Here is a 26,128-nt window from a genome sequence, read left to right as displayed (position 1 = left end):
TTCACTGATAGATGATCCTATTCGCCTACTACAATGTATTATATATTTTTAATAATAATAATAATAATAATAATAATAATAATAATAATAATAATAATAATAATAATAATAATGTTAACGATCAAATTTCCTACTATACTTTATTATACCTATAATGTTCATAACAAAGGAAAACGATGAAAATAAATCGTTGAACTTATCACCTAACCTCAAAGTATTTGATTATCGGATATAAAAAAAAAAGAGAGAAAAAAAAAACGGAAAAGAAAAAAATGCTTGCACTTGTAACAACACCGTTTAAAGCGAACATTATTAAGGATTGATAATAAGTTTGTTAGGCAGGTTGCATACGTTAAATATTTTGTAAATAATTATGATTGCAAGAGACAAGTCTTAAGTGAGCCTAGACAGGCGTCACTTTCGTTTAATAATAAATTAAGAAAATTCTCTATAGTGTGTGTCTGTCTGTTGACGACGACGAAGAAAGAAGATACTACGTCCGTTCGTTCGATCGATCTTTCGAAGACTTTGATGTCCTTCGACGACTCGAAAAAAGAATATAAAAGAAAAAAGAAAACAATCTTATTCGAGCTTATCGTCGTTCAAGTCATCCGTGAAAATCCTAATTTTAAGAAAAGCTATCGATCCGTTTCATGGCGGACAATACCAATTACCGAAATGACTTCGAGTGATCTCACAATCAGATTCGGATAATATCCTTGATAAACTACAGGCGGTTCCTACCATCGATATGCTTTAACTAAAATTAGACGATTTTCGATCGGTCGATGGTCGTTTTCAACATTACCGTTCACGGCAATGAAGATACGAAAAACGAGCTAAAATGGCAATTGGTTATCTATCTATCTCTATCTCTATCTCTATTTCTAATTTTATCTTTATCTTTATCTGTATCTCTCTTTCTGTATTTTATTATAATATGACGTAGTACAGTCATCTTGAAAATGAATTGCAATGAGAAAAAAAAGAAGAGTAATATTTCGTTAAATAAAATCTAATCGAAAATATAACGTTCGTTTTATCACAAATATGAGAGGTTATATTATACATACGAATATTATATATGTGGATATACGTGTGTATATATATATATACATATATATTAACCTATATAAAACACGCACGTATACAATTTCGAAATTTCCATTGGGGAATACTCTCTCCACTTCGTTTTTTCCACCTCGACGAAAAAATGGAGGGAAAAGAAAAACAAAAAGGAAGGAAAACAAAACGGAGAAAAAGAAAAAAGAAAAGAAAAAGAACAGTAGACAAAAGAATGGAGTGTAAATATTCGAAGCAATGCAAGAACGGAAATGAAATGTAAATCGCGACACGTAACGAAGCACACAGAAAGTATGGAAAATTCGGGCACCTATAAATATTACGAGCGTCCATTGCACGTTTCATCGTTCGGAAAAAATACATACGAATTAAAAATTGAACGTTACCATCGGACCATGGATTTTAAAGATGAAACGAAATCTAACTGGATGCTCGACCGAGCACGTTGACCGTATATTATATATACACGTGTGTGTATATATACATCTTACATATATATATGTACATATATATATATATATATATATATATATATATATATGACCCATTCTTTCGTACGAATACATTGAACATACAATGTATGACAAGTTATACGTATATCAAGCATGTATATATTTACATATGTACATACGCGTGTATTAAGTATATATATACGACGTATGTACCTGTCACGCACGATCGACGCATGCTATACGTGAAATAATTCGTAGTCACGCGCTATGAGTTTCGAGGTTATGATCGATCGGTTAAATTCGTTCGACGGAGGAAACAAAGAAATGCGAGTAGAATCTAAAGTACATACGCGTATATATGTATATGTGTATTGTGTATGTATGTGTATATATATATATATATATACACACACATCAGAGAAAGAGAGAAGATATTTTGATAGCCATAATGATACTCGAAGTATTGTTCGAACATATCAACAGCTCGCGCACCTTCGAATTCTTCGTCGAAATAACGTTTACATAAAATTCAGGAGAGAGACACCTAGTGGACTCCGTGAAACATTTCTTTTTCTCTCTCTCTCTCTCTCTCTATCTCTATCTCTATCTTTATCTCTATCTCTATCTTTATCACTATCTTGCTCGCTCTCTCATTCTGTGGTATATAATCCAAGGAACGTAAGGAAATAAAAAAAAAAGAAAAGAATCACTCGCACGATTCAATAACAACGATTGGCGTAACACGTCCGAAACGTAATTATTTGTCGCAAGAGGAAAAATAATTTTTCTCTTTAGAGACAGTACTCACCCGATTTCTAAATATACCCACACCAAAACTCCACCATTTCACCGATTTTCACCGCACTCCCGGCCGTGTATATTGTTGTCCTTTGCCTTTTTTTTTAAACACACACGACCGACCCGTGGCTCTATCTATCGTTGAATGCGCTCGCAGCACAACCTCGACGTCAGATGGCGATGGCGGGATTAACGTGCGACGGTGGCGCCATTCTCTAGCGCTCAATTAGATCGGCGGCAAAATTTAAATTTCCTCGAACTCGACATCGTCTTTGTTAAGATCGCTCACGCGACTTTCAGTAGTTTTATCTTTAACAAAATAAACTGTAGGTTCTTTTTATATTTTCCTGGGTTTTCTTTTTTGGTATCTTTTTCTTTGTTTTTGGCTTTTTTTTTATAAAGAACATAAGATTATTTATTGGATATCAAGTTTTACAAATATTATCACACACTTGTTATGAATGTTCATTAGGGATGGCTGTCTTAAGATATATCGTACAAATATAATAATTATATTCAATAATGGCTATATATATATATAATATATATAATATATAATATATATATATATATACGTGTATATATATAATATGTATAAATACTTAATTACCTTACAAAGTGGCAGTGCCTTACCTACGTATGTATGTACATTCATAGAAACGAAATAAAATAAAATAAAATAAAATAAAATATGATATAATATAATATAATTAGTAAAACGTGAAATACTATGTATCTTCAATGTTAACGTTAAAAAACAAAAGAGACAATGATAATTACGTATGGAAATGACGAAGGATAGAGCGACCGATTACTAACTGTTTCACAAATATATTCGCTCAGACTCGACGCGAATGAGTTAACACGAGAGAGAATCAATAAATAATATTATCATTTATATAGAAATAAATATATATATATATACGTATATAATATAAAGTACACATATATACTTTATATATATATATATATATACATATATAACTATACTAATTATACTTTTGTGGTAAAATATTTTCATAGGCCTTCTTCTGTAGGCCCTGCACTTAAGAATGCTTCGCTTTTTCCTTAACAACTCAATAGTTACAATTTCCATATATAATATTTATGTATGTATATATATATATGTGTGTGTGTGTGTGTGTGTGTATACTTAATGTACAAGTCATTCTCTTTATCAATATATATGTTGCTCACGCGCGTTTCGTTCGTTATCGACCGTAAAAGCTTTTAAATCGCTTTATCTTCAAACGATTTCAAAATTTATTGGGGGAAAAAAAATAAAAAAAAAATATATATATATATACGAAACATTAGCCACGCTCGTGGGAGCTTAAAAAATATACATGTATAGAGATAAAATATAAAAATTGTCCTGCGCGGTAAAAATATCTTTGAAAATGGAGAGCCCTTACGATCGAATGTTTCTTTTTTTCTTTTTTTCTTTTTGTTGTGTTGTTGTTATCGATTTTCTTTTCTTTTTTTTTTGTTTTGTTTTTCCTTTCGTTCTTTACATGTATAATCGTATATATAACATTGAGACGAGGAGCTTATCCCGATCCAGCATATAAATAAACATGATTGAAAAATCGTTCGAAATACAATTACAATTAGAGGCAATAATAATATCGCCTGCGTGGCAGTAAATACATCATTAAAAGCAATAATGCTGCATACTTATGATTAGACCGAGAAAAAATTATATTTACGATCGCACGTATACACGTTAATTAATAAAAATCTTTAAAAAAAAGTCCTCCTTCAGTTTCCTATAACTTTCACGGGATCGGACATTTCGTTTATTTGAAACTTTTTCGTTAAAATTTGTTTCTTTTCTTTCTTTTTTTTTTCTTTTTCTTCATTTTCTCATGGTTTTTTTTCTTCTTCTTATTTTAGCCTACATCGGGAATATTTTTGTATGCGCTGTCTTCTTTCTCTTCTCTTCTCTTTTTTCTTCCTTTCGTATTTTTTTTTTTTTCACTTCGTTTTGTTTTATTTTGTACAATATCTCTCTTCTCTCGTATGTATTTAAGAAAATACAAAAGTGCATAAAAATGTTGGACGTAGATAAATTCGAAATTCCTAAAAGCGTCTTTATTTCGCTGCATTATACGTTCGTTATTATTATTATTATTATTATTATTATTATTATTATTGTTATTATTGTTATTGTTATTATAATAACTATTATTATTTATATTATTATTATATATTTATTATTACTATTATTATACTACCCTGCACTCTCTAAAATTCTCTTTTCTTCTTTTCTTTCTTTTTTTCAAAAATTGTAAAGTCTACTTTCTTTCGCATTTATTTCTTATTAAGCAAATCCTTAGCCATTGGAAGTGATGGAGTTGTAATCGATATCCTTATGTATAATATCAAAAGGATATGAACGTATAAATCTCTGAGGATAGATTAGTCTTATATTGAAAAAATGTTAAATGTCTCGATGATTCTTGGCGTAGATAAAAACTTGTTAAATATTATTGGGTTAGATAGATAGATAGATAGATAGATAGATAGAGAAAGAGAGAGAGAAAGAGAGAGAGAGAGAGAGAAAGACAGAGAGAGAGAGAGAGAGAGAGAGAGAAAGAGAGAGAGAGTACGAAATAGACATAAGAATTAAATACGAATCGATAAAAAAATTTTTCGCTGTGAATTTTTTGCACGGGTACGCATCTCTCGTTGTTACATATATTATTAATATAATTCTAAAACAAAGTATGCGAATTCTCGTATTCGTATATAATCAATTTTTCATTAAGAAAGTAATTAATAAAAATGTGTATATATATATATATATATATATATATATATATATAATAATTCTGTTGTGGTAATACTTTACGCTTTAGACGTGGTCGCTCCATTCAAAAAGAAAAAAAAAAAGAATTCAGTTATTTACTTTTTTTTTTTTAACTGACCAATTAAACGAAGAAAAATTGTTCATCTTCGAATCTAAAGAAACAGCATAAACGCTCGTATATAAACTTAGCAATAATGTATGTTAGATCTCGTGAAAATCATTTATGCTTTCTTACAGCCTATGGTTATTATAATTCTAAAGTAACTTGTCCCCCAATGAGATCGTGATATTACATTCTTCTTTGCTATTATCTAACGAATGCGACACGTTAAAGTAGAACAACATACACAACATGTTTCGTTTTGTTTTTTTTTTTTTTTCTTTTTCTTTCCTTAAATGCAAGAGAAATTCATAAAGAGCTGCCATTTATATTGAGCACGAGTTTTTGAGATCACGAAGAAAGAGTTTCAAGTATTTATATGCTATAATAGTTTTCACAAATGCATAAATCAAAGATTATCAATGGGAGAGTGTATGTATGTATGTATGTATGTATAAATACGTTTAACATTTATACACTTTATTTTTCGAGCTGAGGTGATTATAAAAGTGATTTAATTAATATGAATTTTTCGTTTCGAAACATTCGTTTGGGTTTGAATTATTTCAATATTATTTTTCTGTAATGACGTGAAAGCAAAGAATAATCGAGTATGTATGTTTATTCTTGGAAGAAAAAAAAAAAAAAAAAATCGTTTAAGGTAATCTGCAATTTTTTTTTAAATAACGCGCCTGGATAAAAAATGTATATATATATGTATATATATGTATATGACTTAAATCAAATTTCATAATCACCAGCACATTTATATGCTAAGTCTGAGCATAGAATATATATAAACTTCCTTTCTTTCTTTTTATTTTCTTTTTGTGCATTTTCTATCATAACACGCAAAACACATGCGTTGTCACGACGATCGAGTAAAAAACAGTTTGCAAATTTTTCGAACGCGCAAAAAGGGGTTGGTTGGGGTGACGAGGGGCGTGGGAGGGGGGGTAGAAAAATGAAAAAATATTTTCATTCCTCATCTTAGACTTTTTTTAAACTGTTAAATTTATGCGATCGAAAGATGCACGTATTTATGTATGTATATCGTCGTTGGAAGAATGAGAGTTTATCGTAGTTTAGTAATCATAAAAATGACAAAAAGAAGTCTTGTATGAAACGCGTGAGACATGAAATTGTAGCGTTGTCGTTTACTTATATATATTTTTTTTTTGCTTTCTTTCTTTCTTCTCTTTTCTTTTCTTTTCACTTTTAGGCAAGATCATCTCGTTTATATCGAAACATTACAAGTACCATCTTAAAAAAAAAAAAAAAAAAAAAATAATAAATAAATAACCATAGATCGACATCAATTTGAATGTTCTATACTCTCGTTTCTCTTAAACCCATCGTACGATTCAATTGAATTATTGTACTTTGACTTTCAAATTTCTTATAAACAAATGAGAACCTTTTCGATAATAAGGTTCCAATTATTTATATTACTATATATCTTACGTCCTTATCCGTATGCGCACAGCGAAATAGTATTTCTCTAAAGGTTATGATAGAGAAAAAAAAGAAAAAAATAAACAATAGATTGTTCGTAGATTTTTACGTTGGGCACTTTGATATTATAACACAACACTGAAATGCTTACGTCCTTAATAAATACACTGCACGACAGTGTTGGAATACATTGGCAAGTACGAACTTTGAGTTTCACTCAAAAAAAAAAAAAAAAAAAATAATAATAATAATAATAATAAAGCAATGCTAGTACAGGAGAGACAAAAAAAATTGTCGACTAGGAAAATAATTATTTAATAATTCGTATAACTTGTCACTGATAAGCATATTAATTGCCCGATTTAAGTAACTGTTATTCACGTCGTTCATCGACGCTCGTCAATCACATATATACTTAGGAAATTATAAAAGGGGAAACAAAAAAAAAAAAAGAGAGAAAAAAAAAAGATAATTAAATACATAAAAGAAACCTCCTATATAAAGCCACAACATAACGCAATCATCATTGTAAATTGACCTCTCGAGTACTAACATTGAGAATGCGTTGTCATATCGTTTATCCAATTCGGATGGCACACAAAATTTAGGAACCTGCTACTACCTTAGCATTCAAATTCAGATGCTGTTATGGCATTTAGATCTTTCATTAGACCCTCTAAATTGGCCATCTCTTGATTCAATTCTTCTGTACTATATGAAGGCTGCGAAGATAAAAGAAAGGAAAGAAAAATCAAAAAAGGAAAAAAAAATGAAAAAAAAAAAAAGAGAGAGAAAATTTAGATATAGATATCTCATCTTACATTGTCGAATATAATTTGAATAAAATGTTTTTTTCTTTATTTTACCTTTAATCGTTCTACTTCCTCAGAAGTATGTGCTGGATTAGAAACCGAAGCTAGTCGATTCTTCGCTAATTGCGACGTAGACCCTTGAGGTTTTTTGTATGGACTACCAGACATCGTTGGTCTTACAGTTACTTGTGATACTAGAAACGATTAAATAAGTGTAAAATGATAGATCGATTAAATGTAAATATTATTGCATATTAAAACCAACCTCCATGTTTCTGCTGTGCTGGGGTAGAAGGAGCAGATTGAGGAGGAGGTGCTGGTACACTAAAGCTTTTCAATGGATGTCCTTGAAGCCTTTTACTAGTACTACTATCTAACGCTGTAGCACTACTAGTAGGCTGGTTACCACTACCGTAGTGGCTGGAAGCATACTGACTACTCCCACTGTATGACTGTCCACTTTGGCTATATGGTAACTAAACAAATATTTTATCGAATAATACGGTAAATAATATAATAAAGTAATAATATTTTATGTCTTTAAAAAACAAAAAAGAAAAAAAAAACAGAATACTTCTTAAGTCTCTTACTTGACTTTGTAGAGGTTCGTAAGAACTTGGCATATTACAAGAATCTGGACTCGATTCTGGTGTTGGCTCTAAAGTGATGTGCGCTCGACTTAAACTGTATTGTGCCACGGTACGTGGATAGTTTTGTCTCACCGATGGAGCATCCGCGCACGTGCTGTGGATTGTTGGCTGTGACAAACTGCTATTGACGATTGGTGTTGCAGTTGCTATAGCTGGAAAAAATTAAAAGATCACTGTCCATAATAGGATAAACGAAGGATGTGTTAAAAAAAAAAAAAAAAAATTAAAAAAAAAATTAAAAAAAAAATAAAAAGATAATAAAAAAATACATAAAAAAGAAAAAGAAAGATGATAGAGAACGATAAGTTTACGAATGTTATCAGGAATTCTTATGGAGATGTATGTATGTATATATGTATGTATAGATAGTAGCTTAGAAGCTACTTACGCTGATGTACAGGTGCACTGTCGACAGGAAGTGTTATGAGTTTAGGTTTGTGGCTTCCCCGACTGTGCTGTCTGCTCAGGGTAGAGCACTTCTCATCAGTGTTACCTAACATCGAATAAATCAAACAAAACCAAATGGCGAAATCAGAATAATGATAAAAAATAAATCTACTGTGTTAGCTTCGAATAAAAAACAAAAAGGAAAGAAAAAAAAAGAAACAAGAAACCAAGATTCATGTTCCCAGAAAAAGAAAAACAACAAAAATCCATCAAAATCGTGTTTCCTCGTGTGAAATGTCGAATTTGCGCAGTTTAAATAACATATAGTTCACTTGTCGTATAGATAATAAAATATATTTGTTTGGACAGTGCGCTATGACCTGTTACTCTCGATTTAAAATCTAAACTCACCCATATAACTAGGTACATATGTGCGCTTGTCTAACGAACTGGAATTTCCATGCACATTATCTTGAGTATACTCTTGATTTCCTGATCTTGGCAATGTATTACTAGCAACACCACTTGTAGACGCTTCGCCATTGATAGAAGATTTTTCAAGAGCTTTGAGTTCCATTTGATCATGATGAATCCACAAGTCCGGTGGTTTAATATTTGTTTTTGGATTCGCATCTTTCATGTATCTGCATCCAACAAATATAAGATTATCAATTATTCTCTAACGTTGTCATAAGATAACGTAATAATTAATAACAATGAATGTTACCCTTTCTTTCGATCCGGCGAATCTGGATTACGCTTACAGCACATTACAACAACGACCACTGCTACACCAGTAATAAGGACGACTGAACAGCCTACTATAATGTAGATCAATATATTGGATAGACCACGGCCATCTGCAAAATTATTTACACATTTATTTTATACGAGATTTGTAATAATAAATTTTTTATGTTGAAATAAATGTTCCTTTTGTTTATATATATACATAACTAATATTAAAAAATCCGGTAAGAAGCAGCATAAAATTTATATCATCAACTTAAATAAATCAATATACATGTGTGCATGTGTGTGTATATATATCATATATACATATACTATATATACTTATAAAAACGAAATAATATACAAATAACGTATCAATCAAAAATTACATTCGAATAACATGCTACATCAATAAGAAAATGAACAGAGGAAGCTAGAGAGAAGAGATAACGATATCTTACCTCGAACATGCAATTCATCATAGATATCAATGCCATTGCCTAGCACAGAAAAAAAATTAAAAACACCATAAGTAATGCATTGCCTTTGTACGAACAACGGAACATACTGAACAAAAAAGAAAAAAATGAAAAAAAAAAATATAGAAGAATAATAGTAATTAAAAAAATAAGAATAAAAATAAAGGAAGAAGACAAAAAAGAATTTGTAAGGTAATAATTAAATACTACCTTACATACAGCATATGAATACTTATTTTCAAGACCATTTCAAAGTTAATTACAGTAGCGCTCAAAAGTCTTTTCACAAGTAGTTTTTTATTCATAACATCAATTACGTTAATGCTACACATCTATTAAGCACCATAATCTATAATTTGCATATAATAATACATATTTATAATAGAAATATATCGTAACGAATCTAAATGAATATTATATAAATGAAAAATTATTTCATCACAGCTCATAATTCTTTTGACATTATTATGTTTAACGATCTTGTAATTTTATGAAGAAAATAGATTACAATTTTTTTATAAGTTAGTGAAACATCCCTTTGCCAATAATACAGCTTTCACATCTCCTAAACATGAATTCAATAAATTTCACTATTTGATCCTGTGAAATTTTTATATTTACAAGTGCTCTATAGAATTTAAGTTTGGACTTTGATTATATCACTGTAAAGTGTCAATCTTCCTTTTTGTAAAATATTTTTCTATTAGCTTAGATCGATGTTTTGGATGGTTATCCTATTGAAATATTCAGTTCTATATATTCAGCATATTTGTAGGTATCATTTGATTTTCTAAAATATCTTGATAAAGAAAACGATCCACTGTACCTTCTACAGGGAATAAAACAGGAAAAATTTAGCAGAAAAACATCCATAAACCATGGCATGTCACCCACTATGTTTTACAGCGATTATCATGGATTATACTTTCATTTTTTGAACGACGAACATACTGTATACCATCAGAAGATATCAAATGAATTTATTTTCGTCGCTTCATAACATCTTTACAAAACGTTTACAAAGTAATGCGTGGAAATTCAATGTCAAAAGATTTTTGAGCGCTACTGTATATCATTGACCAGATTTAATACTCAACAACACATTAAACGACTTCCTTTAAATAAACAATAACAGACCATTGATAGTAAAACATTTGAGGCAAAAAAAAAAAAGAAAAGAAAAAACTTACTTTGCGGTGTTTTAAACGAAACCGTTGTCGAAAATGGTCCATATCCTTTGGAATTACGAGATTGAATCTTGAAATAATACGTTGTACTTGGTTGTAACATTTTAATCACAAATTCTGTCTTATCACCAATCACACCTTCGATCAACCAGTCACGATCCCATTTATTATTATCCGTAGAATAAAAGATTATGTATCCTGATAATAGAACATTTTGTTATTATCACAATTATCACATCTATTAGATTTATAATTAAATACAATATTATTAACCAGTGATTGGCCCATTTGGTTGTTTAGGTGGTTGCCATCGTAAAATTACTGAAGTTGGTCGATCTTCAACACTATGAACACTTAAATCTCTCGGTGGAGAAGTCGGTGCAGCTTCCTGAGTTTGATTTAATACTACCATACTCCACGGTGATTCTCTTTTTCCCTATAAGAACGATTAATTGTGATTAAAATCGTATAAAAAGCTTTATTGCTTTTTTTTTTTTCAGGCTTTTATATAGTTTATATACCTTGATAACTTTAACGGTGAATTCGTATTGTGTATTAGGTTTTAGATCATTTATCATACAATTTAAATCAGTGGCGTTGTAATATTTATAACGAGGATTGCTGCTATGATGATATGACGTGTAACGTACGACATAATAGCGATTATCTGTTACATACTGCAAATGATAATCACAATGATCGATCGAATTAGTTTAAAAAGAATATTATATGTACTAAAAAAAAAAAAAAATAAAAATAAAAAATAGAAAAAATATATATTAGTATAATAAAACATACTTGGCTTTTTGGCAGAGTTGTATCAGTCCAATAGAGTACTACAGTAGCTGCCGATAAAACGATCGCTTTAAGACCAACCGGTGGTATTAAAGGCACAACATATTCAGATACAGAACGTTCTATAGTTCTTACATTTGCATAAGCTGGCTGCCCTTCACCAGCCTCATTTGTTGCTCTTATAGAAATAACGTATTCCGTTGTAGGTTCTGTTATAAAAATGAAAGATTAAAATCAGATAAAAAGAATTATATTAAAAAAGAATTGTAATATACTTTGATATATATATATATATATATATATATATATATATAATATATCTAAAAGGAATTATAATATATACCTAAAGATTCGATAGTAAAAAATCGTTGTTTTCCATCAAGAACTTGATCCTCGACATCAGGATATCCTTTACCCCAACCAATTCTATATCCTCTAACTTTAATACTCTGATCTTTCGGTGGATTCCACCAAATCGATATAGAATCAGCCATAGATTTTGCTATAAAATATATATGTATATAAAGTGATAATACTATAATTAAAAAGTATGATTAAAGATAAAGCTCGAAGATAGAATGAAATTACTTCTAATGTGACTAGGTGCACCCGGCACGTTAGTCTCGTCTAGATCGTTCTCATATGTTTCTATAGTCATCCATTCGGTCCAAGGTCCAGTTCCATTAACATTTAAGGCACACATTCGAACTTGATATATGACATGCTTTTCGAGGCCAGTAATCACGTATAAACGTTGATTTCCTTCGGTTGTAACTGAGTTTGGTGAGAAACGACGATCGTGTCGACGATATCGGATTTTATAACCGGTGATAATACCATTTTGACCGTCCAACGGTGGTTCCCATCTTACAATAATACTCTAAGGCATATATATATATATAATATATAATATATAAATATTATATATAATATTTATACATATATGTATAAATACATTAACAATCTTTAGTCACTACTTTGTAAATGATTATAATTAATAATAATTATTAACATGACATGCATACAGTTGAACTAGCTGCTTCTAATGTAACATTATGGGGTGGTTGTGTAGGTTGAGCACTATGTGTTCGAACTAGAACATCTCTAGTATATGCACCAGGACCATTTTCATTGACAGCTTGAACTCTAATACTGTATTCTGTATAAGGCACGAGATCTACCAATTCGTACGTTGTACTTGTGGTTTCACGTGTTCTTTCCTCGACATCTCCCTAAAGATCGAGAAAATAAAAATTATAGCAATATAGATATATCCTTAACTTAAATGAGAAACGAAGGTATAATAATAGAACGATTATCTACCTCTGTATATGTGACAATATATTTAGAAATACGTCCGTTAATAACTTGCGGTTCGTCCCACGACAAAGCAATGCTTGCACTACTAGTTGCGTGGCCTTCTAAATTCATCGGTGGTCCTGGGACATTTGCCTGTTAAATTTAATTAAATATAAATATATACAAGAGGTATGAAATTATGTACATACGTACAAACATACGTACATACAACTTTTATCTATGAAAAAAAAAAAAGAGAGAGATATATATATATTACCTCAGACTGAGTGGTCACTTGTAATACTTCACTGGAAGCACCAGGACCTCTTGAATTTTGAGCAACTATTCGAAACTGATAAATCATACTTGGTTGTAAGCTTGATATCATTGCCTCTAATTTTTGAGTGTTGACAACACGTTCTCTATCAACATATATCGCCTTTTTTTATCTCGATATTATCTTCTCACCATTAAGAAATACGATTAGAATTTATGAAGAATTACCTTTGTACACCTTCCTGTTTGTAATAAATGTAATAATTTAAAATATCGCCGTTCGTGTTTTCCGGTTCTTGCCAACGTAACGTGACGAATCTTGCAGTAACGATGATGAGACTCAAATTTCTAGGCGCAGACGGTACGCTGCCTTCGATCGACTCGATGCTTTCTGTATCATCTACAAAATGGGTATCTGGGTCGTAAAGGGAGCTAGGATATTTGACCGATCCTGGAAGATCGGCTGGATCATCGGAAGGACTGATCGATAACGGAGGATTTGGCGTAAATGCCGATAATGTGTGTCCTAAAAGTGTACTGGGATGCTGCCATGTTTTATTATACAAAGGACGATACAATAATTTTTTTTTTGGGACGGACTTTGGAGTCGTTGCTTTCTGAGCGGTTGTTTTTTCTTCATACGTTCGTTAGCATGCAGCACAGTTAAGGAGGAAACGTTATGGGTGAAAGAAAGAAAGAAAAAAAAAAAAAAGAAAGAAAGAAAGAAAGAAAAAAAAAAGAAAGAAAAGAGATAAAATTAAATTCACAAATAAAAATAAATGAATTTTAATTTGACGAAATGAAATAAATCGTATATACAGTTGTCACATAAAGTCAGATAACACAAACAATAATTACGATATAATAATTAAATGGACTTTATGTAAATTCCGTATATATCTTTGTGCATAAATAATTTATAATTGAGAAATTATAAAATTAATAAATTTATCGACTATGATAAGAAATAAAAAAAATATATATATATATAAAACGAATATAGAAATAGGAAAGAATATTATTTTTCTATGATACAAGGTATGAAAACTTACTAGGTTGATTAATCGTAAGTCGAGCCGAGGCTTGGACACTACCAGCAGGATTTATTCCTATGCACTGAAATATTCCAGCGTCTATCGCAAGAAGGCCATTGATTCTAAGATTGTTACTGTAAATTATATTGAAAAAAAAAAAATCAATATTACGTTACACGTACAATGTTGACGAGTATCTATATTTTTATTTGTTTATAGTAGACAGACGTAAAGTTCTTAGCTGATTCTAAAAATTAATTATTCTTTCTCTAAACCTTCTAGATTAATTTCTCGTTTCAGAATATAAAAATATAGCTACACTTATAGTTTCATAATTTGAAAAAAGACAATAAAAATAGCCTAAAAAGTCTCCAAAGGGAGTAATTAATGAATTTTTAAAATCACCTAAGAACGTTTGGCCTATCGCGCGCACGCATACGCGTGTGTGTATAAAATCTACAATCCATACCCATTAATTATTTGCCAATATTCGTTAACGGTAATTCGTTCTCCATTTTTCAACCACGTTACTTTTGGTTCTGGTTTTCCATAAATCTCACATTCAAATTCTAAGTCTTGACTTTCACTGGCGACCTTATCTTCCGGTTTCTTTATAAACTTTGGTGGAACTAAATTGCGTATTCGGAATAAAGTTTAAGAAATTAAGAATACATTTGAGAAAATTATGCGAAAATGAGTATATATATTGTAAATAACCTTGAACTATGATCTCGGCAACAGAATCTAACGTTTCGACCTCATTTTCGGCACGACATTGATACGAGCCATGGTCTGCTTCTTTAAGATCAGTGATCATTAGACTCGACGCGGCTATTTTACGATACCTGCGGAGAGAGAGAAAGAAAGAGAGAGAGAGAGAGAGGGGGGAGAGGGAGAAAGAGAAAAAAATAAAAAGAAAACAGAAAAAAATGTAAACATTAGACTGGAACAATTCTTTCAAATATAATTTCACGTCGTACCTAGAGTCGAACGATCCTAAGTCTATAGACACTCCATCTTTGAGCCAAAAAATTGTAGGTTTAGGATAGCCATTAGCAGCGCATTCCAAAGTAACGGTGGAACCTTCAACGGCTACTTGTTGCGAAGGTTGCGCAATAAAAATTGGCGGGGAGGATCCTTGGTCTGTTAAATAAAAGCAACGATGAAACTTTAAAGTAAACGTTCGTCAAAGTAAACAATAAATGAAGTTTTTCCGACAATAAATATGACAAACTAACCGATGTCACTAGTTAACAGCCCTAATTGCGCTTTGTTACTTAAACGGTACTGTCCATAACCACTTGCATTACATCTATACGATCCGACATCCTGAATCTGAACATCGTCTATCTCCAAAGCACCTGTAAAACAATATCATGATGCTTCTTTGGATCCGACATTTTCTTCTTTTACTTTTTCTTTCGATAATCTATTAGATTTGTTATACCTGACGGCATAATTGTCATACGATTTTCGTCGAGTACCATAGGCCGTTCGTCCTTGAGCCATTGTATTTTTAATAAGCTAGATGAGGCCGGAAGTGTGCAACTCAAATAGGCTATTTGTCCTGGATAAACCATAGTATCTTGGGGTTCTTTCTCAAAACCAGGCAAACCTATAAATATTGAAATATTTCAATCGAACTCTGGTATCGAATCGATATACGATTTATCGAAATTTTTACATATTGAATATTTTTAAGGAAAAAAAAAAATAAAAAAGTAATTAAATTAAATATCTTAAAATAAATAAATGAATAAATAAGTAAATATATCATTTACTAACTTGCAAGTTTGATCGTTGCAGTTCGAGAAACAATAGCTCCAACATCATCCACGGATGCTAGGCATTGATAGCTTCCAGTTAATTCTGAACTACCGGCGTATACGCTATTTATGTACAAGGATCCATTTGCTAGCTGCGATCTACACAAAGAAATAACGACAAGAAATAAGAGAACGAAGAAGATAGATTCGGAGCATCGGATAGGAGTTGGGTAGAAAGAAGGGTGAGAGGGAGGTAGCTAGAGTGGGAGGAAGGAAGGGGAGAAGAAAGAAGAGAGGATGCTCGAAGATGAACGAGCATGCTCGTCGAGTTGAGTTAATAGTTTACCGATAGTTTTCCCCGATAAAATTAATCGGCGTGCCATCGTCCGTTCGCCACTGTATCGTTGGCTGACCAAAAATACTTTTCGCTTCGCAATCCAATCTGGCGGATCCTCCTTGCTCTACTACAACATCCTGTGGCTCAATGGTGAAATACAATCCTCCGCCGTTTACTCCTGTAAAAACAGATCAAAAAAAAAAATATATATATATATATAAAACAATACATACAGGATGACTCAACAATTGTATAATCATTACGTCTGATAAATCAATAAATAAAACATTCTTTCACCTGACAATAATTCCTTAACTCACCCTATACCTATAATTGAATGGTAGCAGGGTGAGAGGGTAGTGGGTGGGGGATGAAGTAAATTTTATAGGGTCTTTCTATATATCTCGACAAATGTCCCATAAGGGAGGAGAATTTTAACGAGCATGCTGGACACCCGTTAGAAGAGAAGCAACACACCAACGTACTACTATCGAATTTCGTAGACGTGTGTTTCGTGACCTATTCGAACGCAGGGACGCACGCACGTGTAGGCGGATAAAGTGTCAGGGGCGTACGTGTAGAGAGCTGCCTTTGTCGAGTAGTTGTAGTCTACGAAGGGGATGAGACGACAAACAAAGGGCCGACGACCCTATAGCGACGCCACCCTTCTGCCCTTTTCTTTAGCTAGACCATTCTAATGCCTGAATTTTCTCTCCTGTTTTTTCTTTCTTTCTCACTCGCGCGCGCGCGCGTGTGTGTGTGTGTGCGTGTGTGTGTGTGCAGATAGATATTACGAACTAAAATTACAATTAGAAGATAGGAGATATTAAAATACATGCATCTTGAATGTATATAGAAGAGATCAAAATTAGTTAATTCATTTTAAAAATCAATTTTCGAGACTTTTTAGGTTAACTTTTTTTAAGAACTTCCACACCATTCTGCATGCGCGCATATGTGCGTGTGTGTATCTTCAAAATGTATATATTTAAATATTTTCTATCTCTTAATTACAATACCAATTTTAATATCAATCCTAATCGGTTGACTATTTTTAATGACAATTTTTACATAACCTCTAAACATTAATTTTGTTTTTATTGCTCTTTTATGTCGAGTATATCAATAAAGTTTATCTCTCTATTTCTTTATTTCTTCCTATGCGACGATCGTTACGAAGATACAAGACAATTCAACGACGCTCGTGAATTGGTCACCGTATAGTGATAGAAAAAAAAAAAAGAAAGAAGAAATAGAAAGAAAGAAGAAAAAAAGAGAAAGAGAAAGAGAAAGAGAAAGAGAAAGAGAGAGAGAGAGAGAGAGAGAGAGAGAGAGAGAGAGAGAGAGAGAGAGAGAGAGAGACGAAGAGGAGCAGTTCTTTCGGGGACAGTTTTATGGTGTACGATGCGAGAGATTGTGGGAGAACATAATTCCTTGTCTTGAGGCTCTTCTCTCCCTTTAAAGGCCGGACGTATTTTTCTCGATACAATGGCTGTCAGAGTAGGGGAGATTAAAGAGTCCACAAGTCGATGCTTGGAACGATTAGAAACGTTAAAAACCGTAGAAAATGATCAAGATGGTTAAATGATACAAGTATATAGAAGATGATACATATGTATATATATGTATCATATATACATATGTACATACGTATATATATATATATATATATATGTGTAAACGTTTAACATGAATTCGAATCAAAAAGTATCTGAGAAAAGAAAGGATAATATAACAAAAAAAATTCTCTTACGTAGAATGTAACTGTACACTTTGATGCTGACCAATCGTAATAGAAGTAGACAACGAAATTAACTCGAGATGCAACACACGTGAAACTTCGAACGATATCGAAGTGAAACGATACTTCTAGATGATTTCACTCATTATCGGAGGATAGGAGGGTCAACGTGTGATCGATCGATCGATCGATGTATCTTAATAAGAAAAAAGAGAGAGAGAGAGAGAAAGAAAACTATCAGTACTCGAAGCATTTAAACGATTAACTACGTCGTTGGCACGTCGATGAATTACCTCGAAAGCCAATAATGCTGACAGTTTTTTCTTTCTTTCTTTTTTCTTTCTTTTTCTAAAAGAGGACGTTCCTTCGATTCCACTCTTATGCAATGAGATTCCCGCGAGGCCTTCCTCTTCGTCGTCTTAATCTTCCTTCTCTTCTTGGAATTCCATTTGCACGTAGACATTCTTTCTCCGTTTCTTCTCTTTTCTTTCTAGTTTTTTCTCTTTTTTCTTTGTTGGAAAATTTCTGATTTTCTCTTGGATATATCTCAGCGACGCGATATTCGCGTTAGAGAAACAAAAAAAAAACTGCCCTGAAGGTATTCGAAAAGTTTTCAAAATGGCGCGTGAACGACATCGAGATGCCGAGGGGGAGGGGGGTGGAAGGAGGATTACTACGCCTAAAGGCCGGTTTGCACTTTGCTACGCTCGATCGCATATCGCTCCTTCTTCTTATTGGTGTTTACTCAACGTACGACGTACGTGTATTGGTTACTCGATAGTTTTTCGCCGTTCTTGAGTAATTAATTGGTACTCGGTAACTGTAACACGTTTCGCTTTACCGATATACTACGAATATGAAACCAAATGAAGAGAACATTATCGACGTCGGGGTCTGCTGCTTTCTGCGAAGGGATACACATACACACACACATACATACACACATACATACGTTGTACATCTGGGTGTAGTTGGTTGGAGCGATCGAATATTGCCGATAGGTGATGAAGGTTAGGCCAAGCCCAGTGATTCTCAGTTTTTCATCGATCTCGCCTATCGGTAGATAGAACTAGATTTCAAATATCTCAAGTGGTTTTCCTCGAACTACGAATAGATATATATACATATATATCTTTTGATAAAGATGTGTAGACAAGAAAGAGAGAAGGAAAGCAAGGAAGAAAAAAGGTAAATAAATGAATGTGATCACTCGTATCTCCGTTTTATTTTACGACAGGAGAATTACGAGAAACGTTCGATCTTACTCATTCGAGAATACGTCGACCGAGTGAGATAAATTTGTTAATTATCGTGAGTAAGAAAGAGGATGAGGAGGTTGGGGAGGGAGATTGGTAGAAGACTCTCGAGTTTGCGTTACGTGCTCGAACGATTACTTTTCCTAGGATCAAGATAATGAAAAGTAGTATATGTATGTACATACATAGGCGAAACTCTAGCCGTAACTGAGAAGCACTGGCCCCGGTTATTGGGTTACAGTTTCGCGCTCACGGTGGTCTGTCACCTTTGCCGTGAGCCTTTGCGTGTGAAAGAGAGAGAGAGAGGGAGAAAGAGAGGGAGAAAGAGAAATACAAATAGATAGAGATAGAGAGAAAGAGAGATACAAATAGATAGAGATAGAGTAAAAGAGATGAAGTGAGCTTGCGTTGGATGATAACCGAGTACTAGCACAAGAGGAAAGACTACTTATGATCGATCAAAATATAATTCTACATAAAGCTTATTCTAATTTTTGTATTAAGATAAAAGGAAAAATTTATATATAAGATTACAAATAAATTAGAAATAAATTCATTAATAATTGATAATCCTATTCTTCTCATCTAAACAAGAAAGAAAAAGAAACAAAAATATAGTTATAAACAATTATAAATAATAGATATAAATTATAAATATTAATTTGTAAATTATAAATAAATTCATTAGAAATTGATAGGAATTTTTCAAGTGAGCCAATATTTAATGGATTCCGTGTGAAAGTCACGTATCGACGAGAACGATAGAAGGCGGATAGAAAGGCAGCCGCGAAAACCAAAGAAGGAAATAAAAGCCGAGAGAGAGAGAGAGAAGCACTCTCTCGCAAGATGCATTACAACGCGTGTTTCTCTATGATAACGGTATAATCCGGCCAAAGGAATGAACGGCAGACATTTTGCAAAGTAGTTACTTACGTCCATCCGTCTGTCCGTCCATTTATTCACCGATACGCCTCCCCTTCCACAAAATGGCGTTTCTTTCTGCACCAGTCGGTTCAAATTTCAATCGATGAAAACCAATTAATTATCGACGGTTCTAAGTAATTTCGGTTTCTGGGCTCAAGCCTTATAATAACCGACCAGCATTGAAATGAAATTTTTCTATCGCTCTTTTGATGCACGGAATATAATCTTTCAGAAAGAAATGACTAGACGAGTGATATTTAGAAAAAAAAAAGGATGTTCTCGCAAATCAATCTGAATCGATTGTTTCGCAGAAAAAAATAATCTCAATAATTGATATTTTTTAAAATTAATTTTTGATAATTAACTGACGATCTATTTTTTTCTTGCTTCTACAAAAATTATGTATAATAAAAGTTACAGTATGTTATACTAGATATATTTATATTAGTAATATAATTATGACTAGTATAATAATTATATTTTTCATTATTGCAATATAGAATTACTATGACATAATTGCATTAATTAATTAATAATAAGTATAATCGCACTACTTTTTAAATATAAATTATATCTAACTTCTTTGCACTGATATAATTGTATTAATGTACATAAGTTAAACAAAAATATGATTTTTAAAAAGAAAAAAGAAAAAAGAAAGGACAAAGAAAAATATCGCACGCGAAGTAACAATTAACTTCCTGTCGATTAAATGCTATTGAACATAGAGAATACAGAAATATAAGCTTGTTCGATTAAAGTTGCATGACAGGTTACAGAGTGTTAACCTCTCTTATAGAAATAAAAAAGATAGAGAGAGAGAGAGAGAGAAATCGAAGAATAGAGATAGAGAAAGAATAGTTCTCATCGAAGAAGTTTGAAAGAGACACGTTAAGCCTTTAAAGAGGAAGAGGAAGAGGAGGAGGAGGAGGTGAAGGTGGAGGAGTTTGGAGAGAGTCGGTTTTACGTGAGTCTTACATTGAGAAAGTGTATATACCTATATATATATGTATGTGTATATATATATATGTATGTATGTAATGTGCATCGAGTGCAACTCTCCTCTCTCCATCCTTCTCACGACCTTTGTGCTCCCTCCCCCAAGTTCACGGAATGTATCTGTCGTCCTCTATGAACGCTTCGCTGGCGAAGAAGAGAACGTGGATCGCCATAACCGTTGAGGTCCATCGAGCAGAAGAAAGTGAAGGAGAATGAGACGAGATGAGAATGACTGGAATGAAGAAGGAGGGGTAGTGGAAACGGAAAGAGAAAGAGAGAGAATATGACCGAACGGAAGGAAGGAAGGAAGGAAGGAAGGAAGGAAGGAAGGAAGGAAGGAAGGAAGGAAAGAAGGAAGGAAGGAAACGAAGAATAAAACAGAGAAAGATAGAAACAAATATATACGCACATAACATGCAGCAGAAGAGAGAAAGAGAAACTGAAAAAGGAACGGAAGAAACGCGTAGAGAATTCGGCGCTCGATAGCGCCGCGACGCCGACTCCCGTCGGCGAAAAGGAAAATAAACGTTAGGCACGTCGGCCCGTTTGATTTACGAGTGCGAACAAGCAACCTACCGCACGCTGCATACGAGAATAGATCACGGGGAGAAGCATTATACGGCATGTATACTGGTTTAAATCTGGCGCGGGACAACCACTGCACCTTCTCGATCCAACGGGTGTTTCGAGAAACAAAACCAAAAAAAAAAGAAAGAAAGAAAAGGAAATCTTACTATGCTTTCTTCTCCACCAACCAACTCGCTCAGTTTCCCCCTCTTCTATACCCACTAACAATCCTACTATACGTTTCAGACCAATCGCGATGCTCGTTAGATTTGTTATAGATTCGATTGCACATTCAAATGTCTATTTGGAGTGTCAATCAAATAATTCGAACGTAGGATAAGTGGTTAGGTCAGATACTTAATGTATAAATGTATCTGTGTGTGTATGTATGTATGTATAAGTTTTCAAAGACACGTAAGTCTTTCGTGTCGCACTTTTTTTTTCAATGTCAATGTCCCAGTCAGTCATCAAAACCATCGTCGATTCGAGATCGTACATATATATATATACGAATATATATATGTATATATATATATATACATACTTACGTATCTACATACACGACAGACGCATTTCTCCGATAAGAAATAAAAATAGAATCCTTCGTCGGTTTCGTCGAAGAAATTCTGTCCCTATATAGATTACTACCTTTTCTCGTTACTCTACTGATGGGTTCATGTAAACGCGTTATCTCCGTTTTGCATCTTCTCCCATTCTCCTCGAGAGAAACTAAAAATAGTCAACGGTATGGTAACGATGAGGTTGGATTTAGGTAGACGACGTAGGAAGGTTCATTATCGTTCTCACGATCGAGATAAATTAACAAGCATAATTGAGATAGAGAGAAGGAGAGTTAGCAGCTATCGAATCGAGATCCGTGAATAATTTCATAAGTAGAAGAAGAGAACAGAGAACAGAGAACACTTCGGGTTCGTTTAAATCTCAAGTGTTATATCGCGGTTGATCCTAGAATATCCTGAAATACGATTATTCCATCTTTATTTCTTCCTCTTTTTTTATGTTTTCTATTTTCATTTTTTCTTTAATTTTTTATACAGTGAAATACGAAACTTCCATCTCTTTATTTCTTCTTCCTCTTTCTTTTATTTTTTTCCTTTAATTTTTTAAACCGTGAAATGCGAAGCCTCCATCTTCATTTTTATTCTTTTATAATTTTTTTTTTTAATTTTTTACACCGGGAAATACGAAACTCCCATCTTCATTTTTTCTTATCATTTTTAGTTTTATTTTTCTTTTTTTTTAATTTTTTACACCGCAAAACACGAAATCTCCATTCTTTATTTCTTCTTTTTCTTTTTATTCTTTTCTCTCTCTCTCTCTCTCTCTCTCTCTCTCTCTCTCTCTCTCTCTCTCTCTCTCTCTCTCTCTCTCTCTCTCTCTCTCTCTCTCTCTCTCTCTCTCACTCTCTCTCGATGTTTTACACTCCAAAATAGGCTTCCATCTTCATTATTTCTTCCTCTTTTTCCTAATGGTTTTGATTAATTTTTTTTTTATTTCTTACTACGTTCCCCTCAATATACTCGTAGTGTTATCAGGTACGATAGATGTATCGGATCGGTTTCCATGCAGACAAGATTCCTTATCGAACGTCGATGTTTGTTATTTACACGGAAAGAGTGCAAAAATGGTGGCATAGCACGTACTTGGTAGCCAAAGCGATTACCGTTGAAGAAACTTCTTCCTCTTTTTCTTCTACTTCTACTTCTTCTTCTCGACTTTTCCCATAAATTTAGAGCAAAGTCCTTTCGTCTCTCGTCGTACTCTACTCTAACTCTATATAGACAACATGCATACATACATGTAGTATATGTATACAGTTCGTATACCTTTCGAAACACGATCGTCGTTTGGATAACCATCGTCCTCTTGGAACGTTCCAAGAGCGTTTGGAGAATTTTTATTCGCTACCGAGACAACACGACGCGACGCAACGCGACGCGACGCGACGGGACACGACACGAGATCTTCCAGTTTATCGTTAAATATGAACGAGATATAGAATTTTTACGTTTCCATACGTGAACATGTTCGAGAATCGATCGATAAAATCACTTAGGGAGTTTACTCATAGATACAAAAGCATTTCTTCCTTTTTATCGTATAAATAAGGGAAACAAAAAAAAAAAAAAAAACAAAAATAAAAAAAGAGAAATGCTTGGTCCACGAGAAAGTTCATTTAAAATTACATATCGCGAAAGGGTGCAGTAAATTACAATAATATATATACTAGTTAACGATCAAAGAGACCACCGTCCAAGCAAAAATGAAATTTTACGTGACGATAAATTTCGAACAAATGCGTTTTGTGTTTCTTTTTTCTTTTTCTTTTTTCCCTTTCCCTCTCCCTCGGCCACCTTCTAACACCGACGTGTTGATTAATATGTAAGTTTCGCGCACGGGCGCGCGTACCCATGGAAGTCGGTAAGGGAAAGAAGGAGAATGTTGAAAAAACGCGGTAAAAGTACTCGACATGTGACGAACAGACCGTGAAGGAAGGCAAGGTACGCGCTTAGACACCGACGGCAGGCATACCGGATCTACGGGGTGTCTAACGAAAAACGAGCTCGCGATATCGACTTGATGAAAAACCAATGATCTTGTATGTTGTACCACGCACACACACATATATATATAGTTTTTATTTTATTGTTAAAAATCAGACGAACTTTATTCGAGGTGTTTCCTGTACGAAATTCGCACCTTTTGTTGCGAAATCCTTTGTCGTTAGTTTCTATAGTAGAGAACGTGCCTAGTTCGAACGTCTAATAAAGAACGTCTGGAGCACCTTCGGCTTGCTTGAAAGCGTCCAATTAACTCCAACGCACGGCACTCGATTTTACTCGCGTGTGAGGAGTTAGCGAGTAATAAAGTTCGTGTATATTAAAATTACATTAGAGAGAAAGAAAGAGAGAGAGAGAGAGAGAGAGAGAGAGAGAGAGAGAGAGAGAGAGCTAAAGAAAATTAGAACAGGGCTAAAATAGTTACTCTTCGTCCTCCTTCCTTCCGCTTTGAACATTATAATAATTTCCTTCGGGAAATTTCACAATGGCGCATATATATATATATATATATATATATATATATTACGTAATATCTTTATTAATATATATATATATATATATATATACATATATATCTTATGTAAAGAAATCATCATATCCGAGTAATGTAACACACGACGACGACACATGTATATGAAAATCATAAAAATTTATCGGAAAACATTTAATACACCGTAATAAGTCGAAGATTATTCATGTCGAGTGCAACTATCGAACGTAGAGAGACCTTTTATCGGCGATCAATAAAAAAGTAAAGTAGAAAGAGAGAGAGAGAGAAAAAGGGAAAACGCGATTCCAAGAGGTTCGGTTTCTTTCTCATTTCCTTTCATTCAAATGAACGCCTTCTTCCGTTCCTACAAAGAACTTTTACTTCTTTTTTCTATTTCTTTTTTCACGAAGCTCCATGGGAGTGAAAAGACGCCAAGAAGAACCGTTGATGTTAATTATTGTACGCCGCGAAAAACAATCTAATTGGATCGACGAACTCTATCCGATTCAACCCTCTTCCTTCGTCTCTCCCTCTTCTTTCTTTATTCTCACTCTATTCAAAAAAAAAGAGAAAGAGAGCAGCTTTTCAAATTCTTCCTTTACTGCTATCTTAACGAATAGCTCTGCCAATTCTTCGTTCAGAATTATCTTTTGATTTTTTTTTCTTTCTTTACTCTCTCTCTCTCTCTCTCTCTCTCCTCCTCTCTCTCTATCAACAACGTCCATCGTACAAGATATAATTACAGCTAAAAATTATCTAACGATTATCGGATCTCTAATGATTCGTAATTCCTGCTATTCACGTTTCCCTCGATCATCTGACACACTCATGACGGCATTTGTAATTAATTGTAAAGGACGCTTCACGATGCGAAACGCTTCGTCCTTTTCCGCTGCGATTTCGGTGAACTTAATTCGTATATGTATATATATGTATGTATATATGTATATATATGTGTGTATATGTATATCGCGCTTTTAACTCATTTACCACTGTAGTCTTCTTTTGATTCACGCTCGACGAACAGAACGCGATAGCCTCCGTATTCGCATAAATCGGACTTACGAGCGCAAAGGGGAGGAACGCGAATGGCGGTATATCATCCATACAAGAGT

General features: G+C 33.2%; 2 protein-coding genes across 9 annotated transcripts in view; both read right to left on the bottom strand.

The window, feature by feature from the left end:
- The window catches only part of LOC122633825 (R3H domain-containing protein 1-like), a 47,477-nt gene extending 44,998 nt beyond the window's left edge, over nt 1–2,479 (bottom strand). The window contains exon 1 of one of the 3 annotated variants that reach the window (XM_043822274.1): nt 2,344–2,479. The gene's annotated coding sequence lies outside the window, so the exon portion shown is untranslated. The remainder of the gene's footprint in view (nt 1–2,343) is intronic. The other 2 variants (XM_043822235.1, XM_043822254.1) reach the window with 2 other exon arrangements.
- A 1,679-nt stretch (nt 2,480–4,158) lies between these two features.
- LOC122633800 (neogenin) overlaps nt 4,159–26,128 on the bottom strand; it is a 29,954-nt gene continuing 7,984 nt past the window's right edge. Inside the window, exons 3-28 of one of the 6 annotated variants that reach the window (XM_043822172.1) lie at nt 16,464–16,632; nt 16,137–16,276; nt 15,799–15,966; nt 15,590–15,712; nt 15,332–15,494; nt 15,069–15,196; nt 14,821–14,980; nt 14,370–14,485; nt 13,546–13,951; nt 13,319–13,463; nt 13,066–13,194; nt 12,768–12,974; nt 12,331–12,622; nt 12,086–12,244; nt 11,746–11,951; nt 11,469–11,624; nt 11,221–11,383; nt 10,951–11,145; nt 9,743–9,781; nt 9,277–9,409; nt 8,961–9,193; nt 8,551–8,655; nt 8,103–8,314; nt 7,778–7,988; nt 7,567–7,706; nt 4,159–7,422 (exon numbers count right to left, since the gene is read on the bottom strand). In XM_043822172.1, the coding sequence (XP_043678107.1) occupies nt 7,324–7,422; nt 7,567–7,706; nt 7,778–7,988; nt 8,103–8,314; nt 8,551–8,655; nt 8,961–9,193; nt 9,277–9,409; nt 9,743–9,781; nt 10,951–11,145; nt 11,221–11,383; nt 11,469–11,624; nt 11,746–11,951; nt 12,086–12,244; nt 12,331–12,622; nt 12,768–12,974; nt 13,066–13,194; nt 13,319–13,463; nt 13,546–13,951; nt 14,370–14,485; nt 14,821–14,980; nt 15,069–15,196; nt 15,332–15,494; nt 15,590–15,712; nt 15,799–15,966; nt 16,137–16,276; nt 16,464–16,632 (4,397 nt within the window). In that variant the 3' untranslated portion in view covers nt 4,159–7,323. The remainder of the gene's footprint in view (nt 7,423–7,566; nt 7,707–7,777; nt 7,989–8,102; nt 8,315–8,550; nt 8,656–8,960; nt 9,194–9,276; nt 9,410–9,742; nt 9,782–10,950; nt 11,146–11,220; nt 11,384–11,468; nt 11,625–11,745; nt 11,952–12,085; nt 12,245–12,330; nt 12,623–12,767; nt 12,975–13,065; nt 13,195–13,318; nt 13,464–13,545; nt 13,952–14,369; nt 14,486–14,820; nt 14,981–15,068; nt 15,197–15,331; nt 15,495–15,589; nt 15,713–15,798; nt 15,967–16,136; nt 16,277–16,463; nt 16,633–26,128) is intronic. The other 5 variants (XM_043822181.1, XM_043822216.1, XM_043822199.1 and 2 more) reach the window with 5 other exon arrangements.

The sequence above is a fragment of the Vespula pensylvanica genome, chromosome 1 (genome assembly GCF_014466175.1).
Source record: "Vespula pensylvanica isolate Volc-1 chromosome 1, ASM1446617v1, whole genome shotgun sequence".
NCBI lineage: Eukaryota > Metazoa > Arthropoda > Insecta > Hymenoptera > Vespidae > Vespula > Vespula pensylvanica.
The sequence above is the reverse complement of the archived record's forward strand: the minus strand, read 5'-3'. Positions and strand labels throughout refer to the sequence as shown.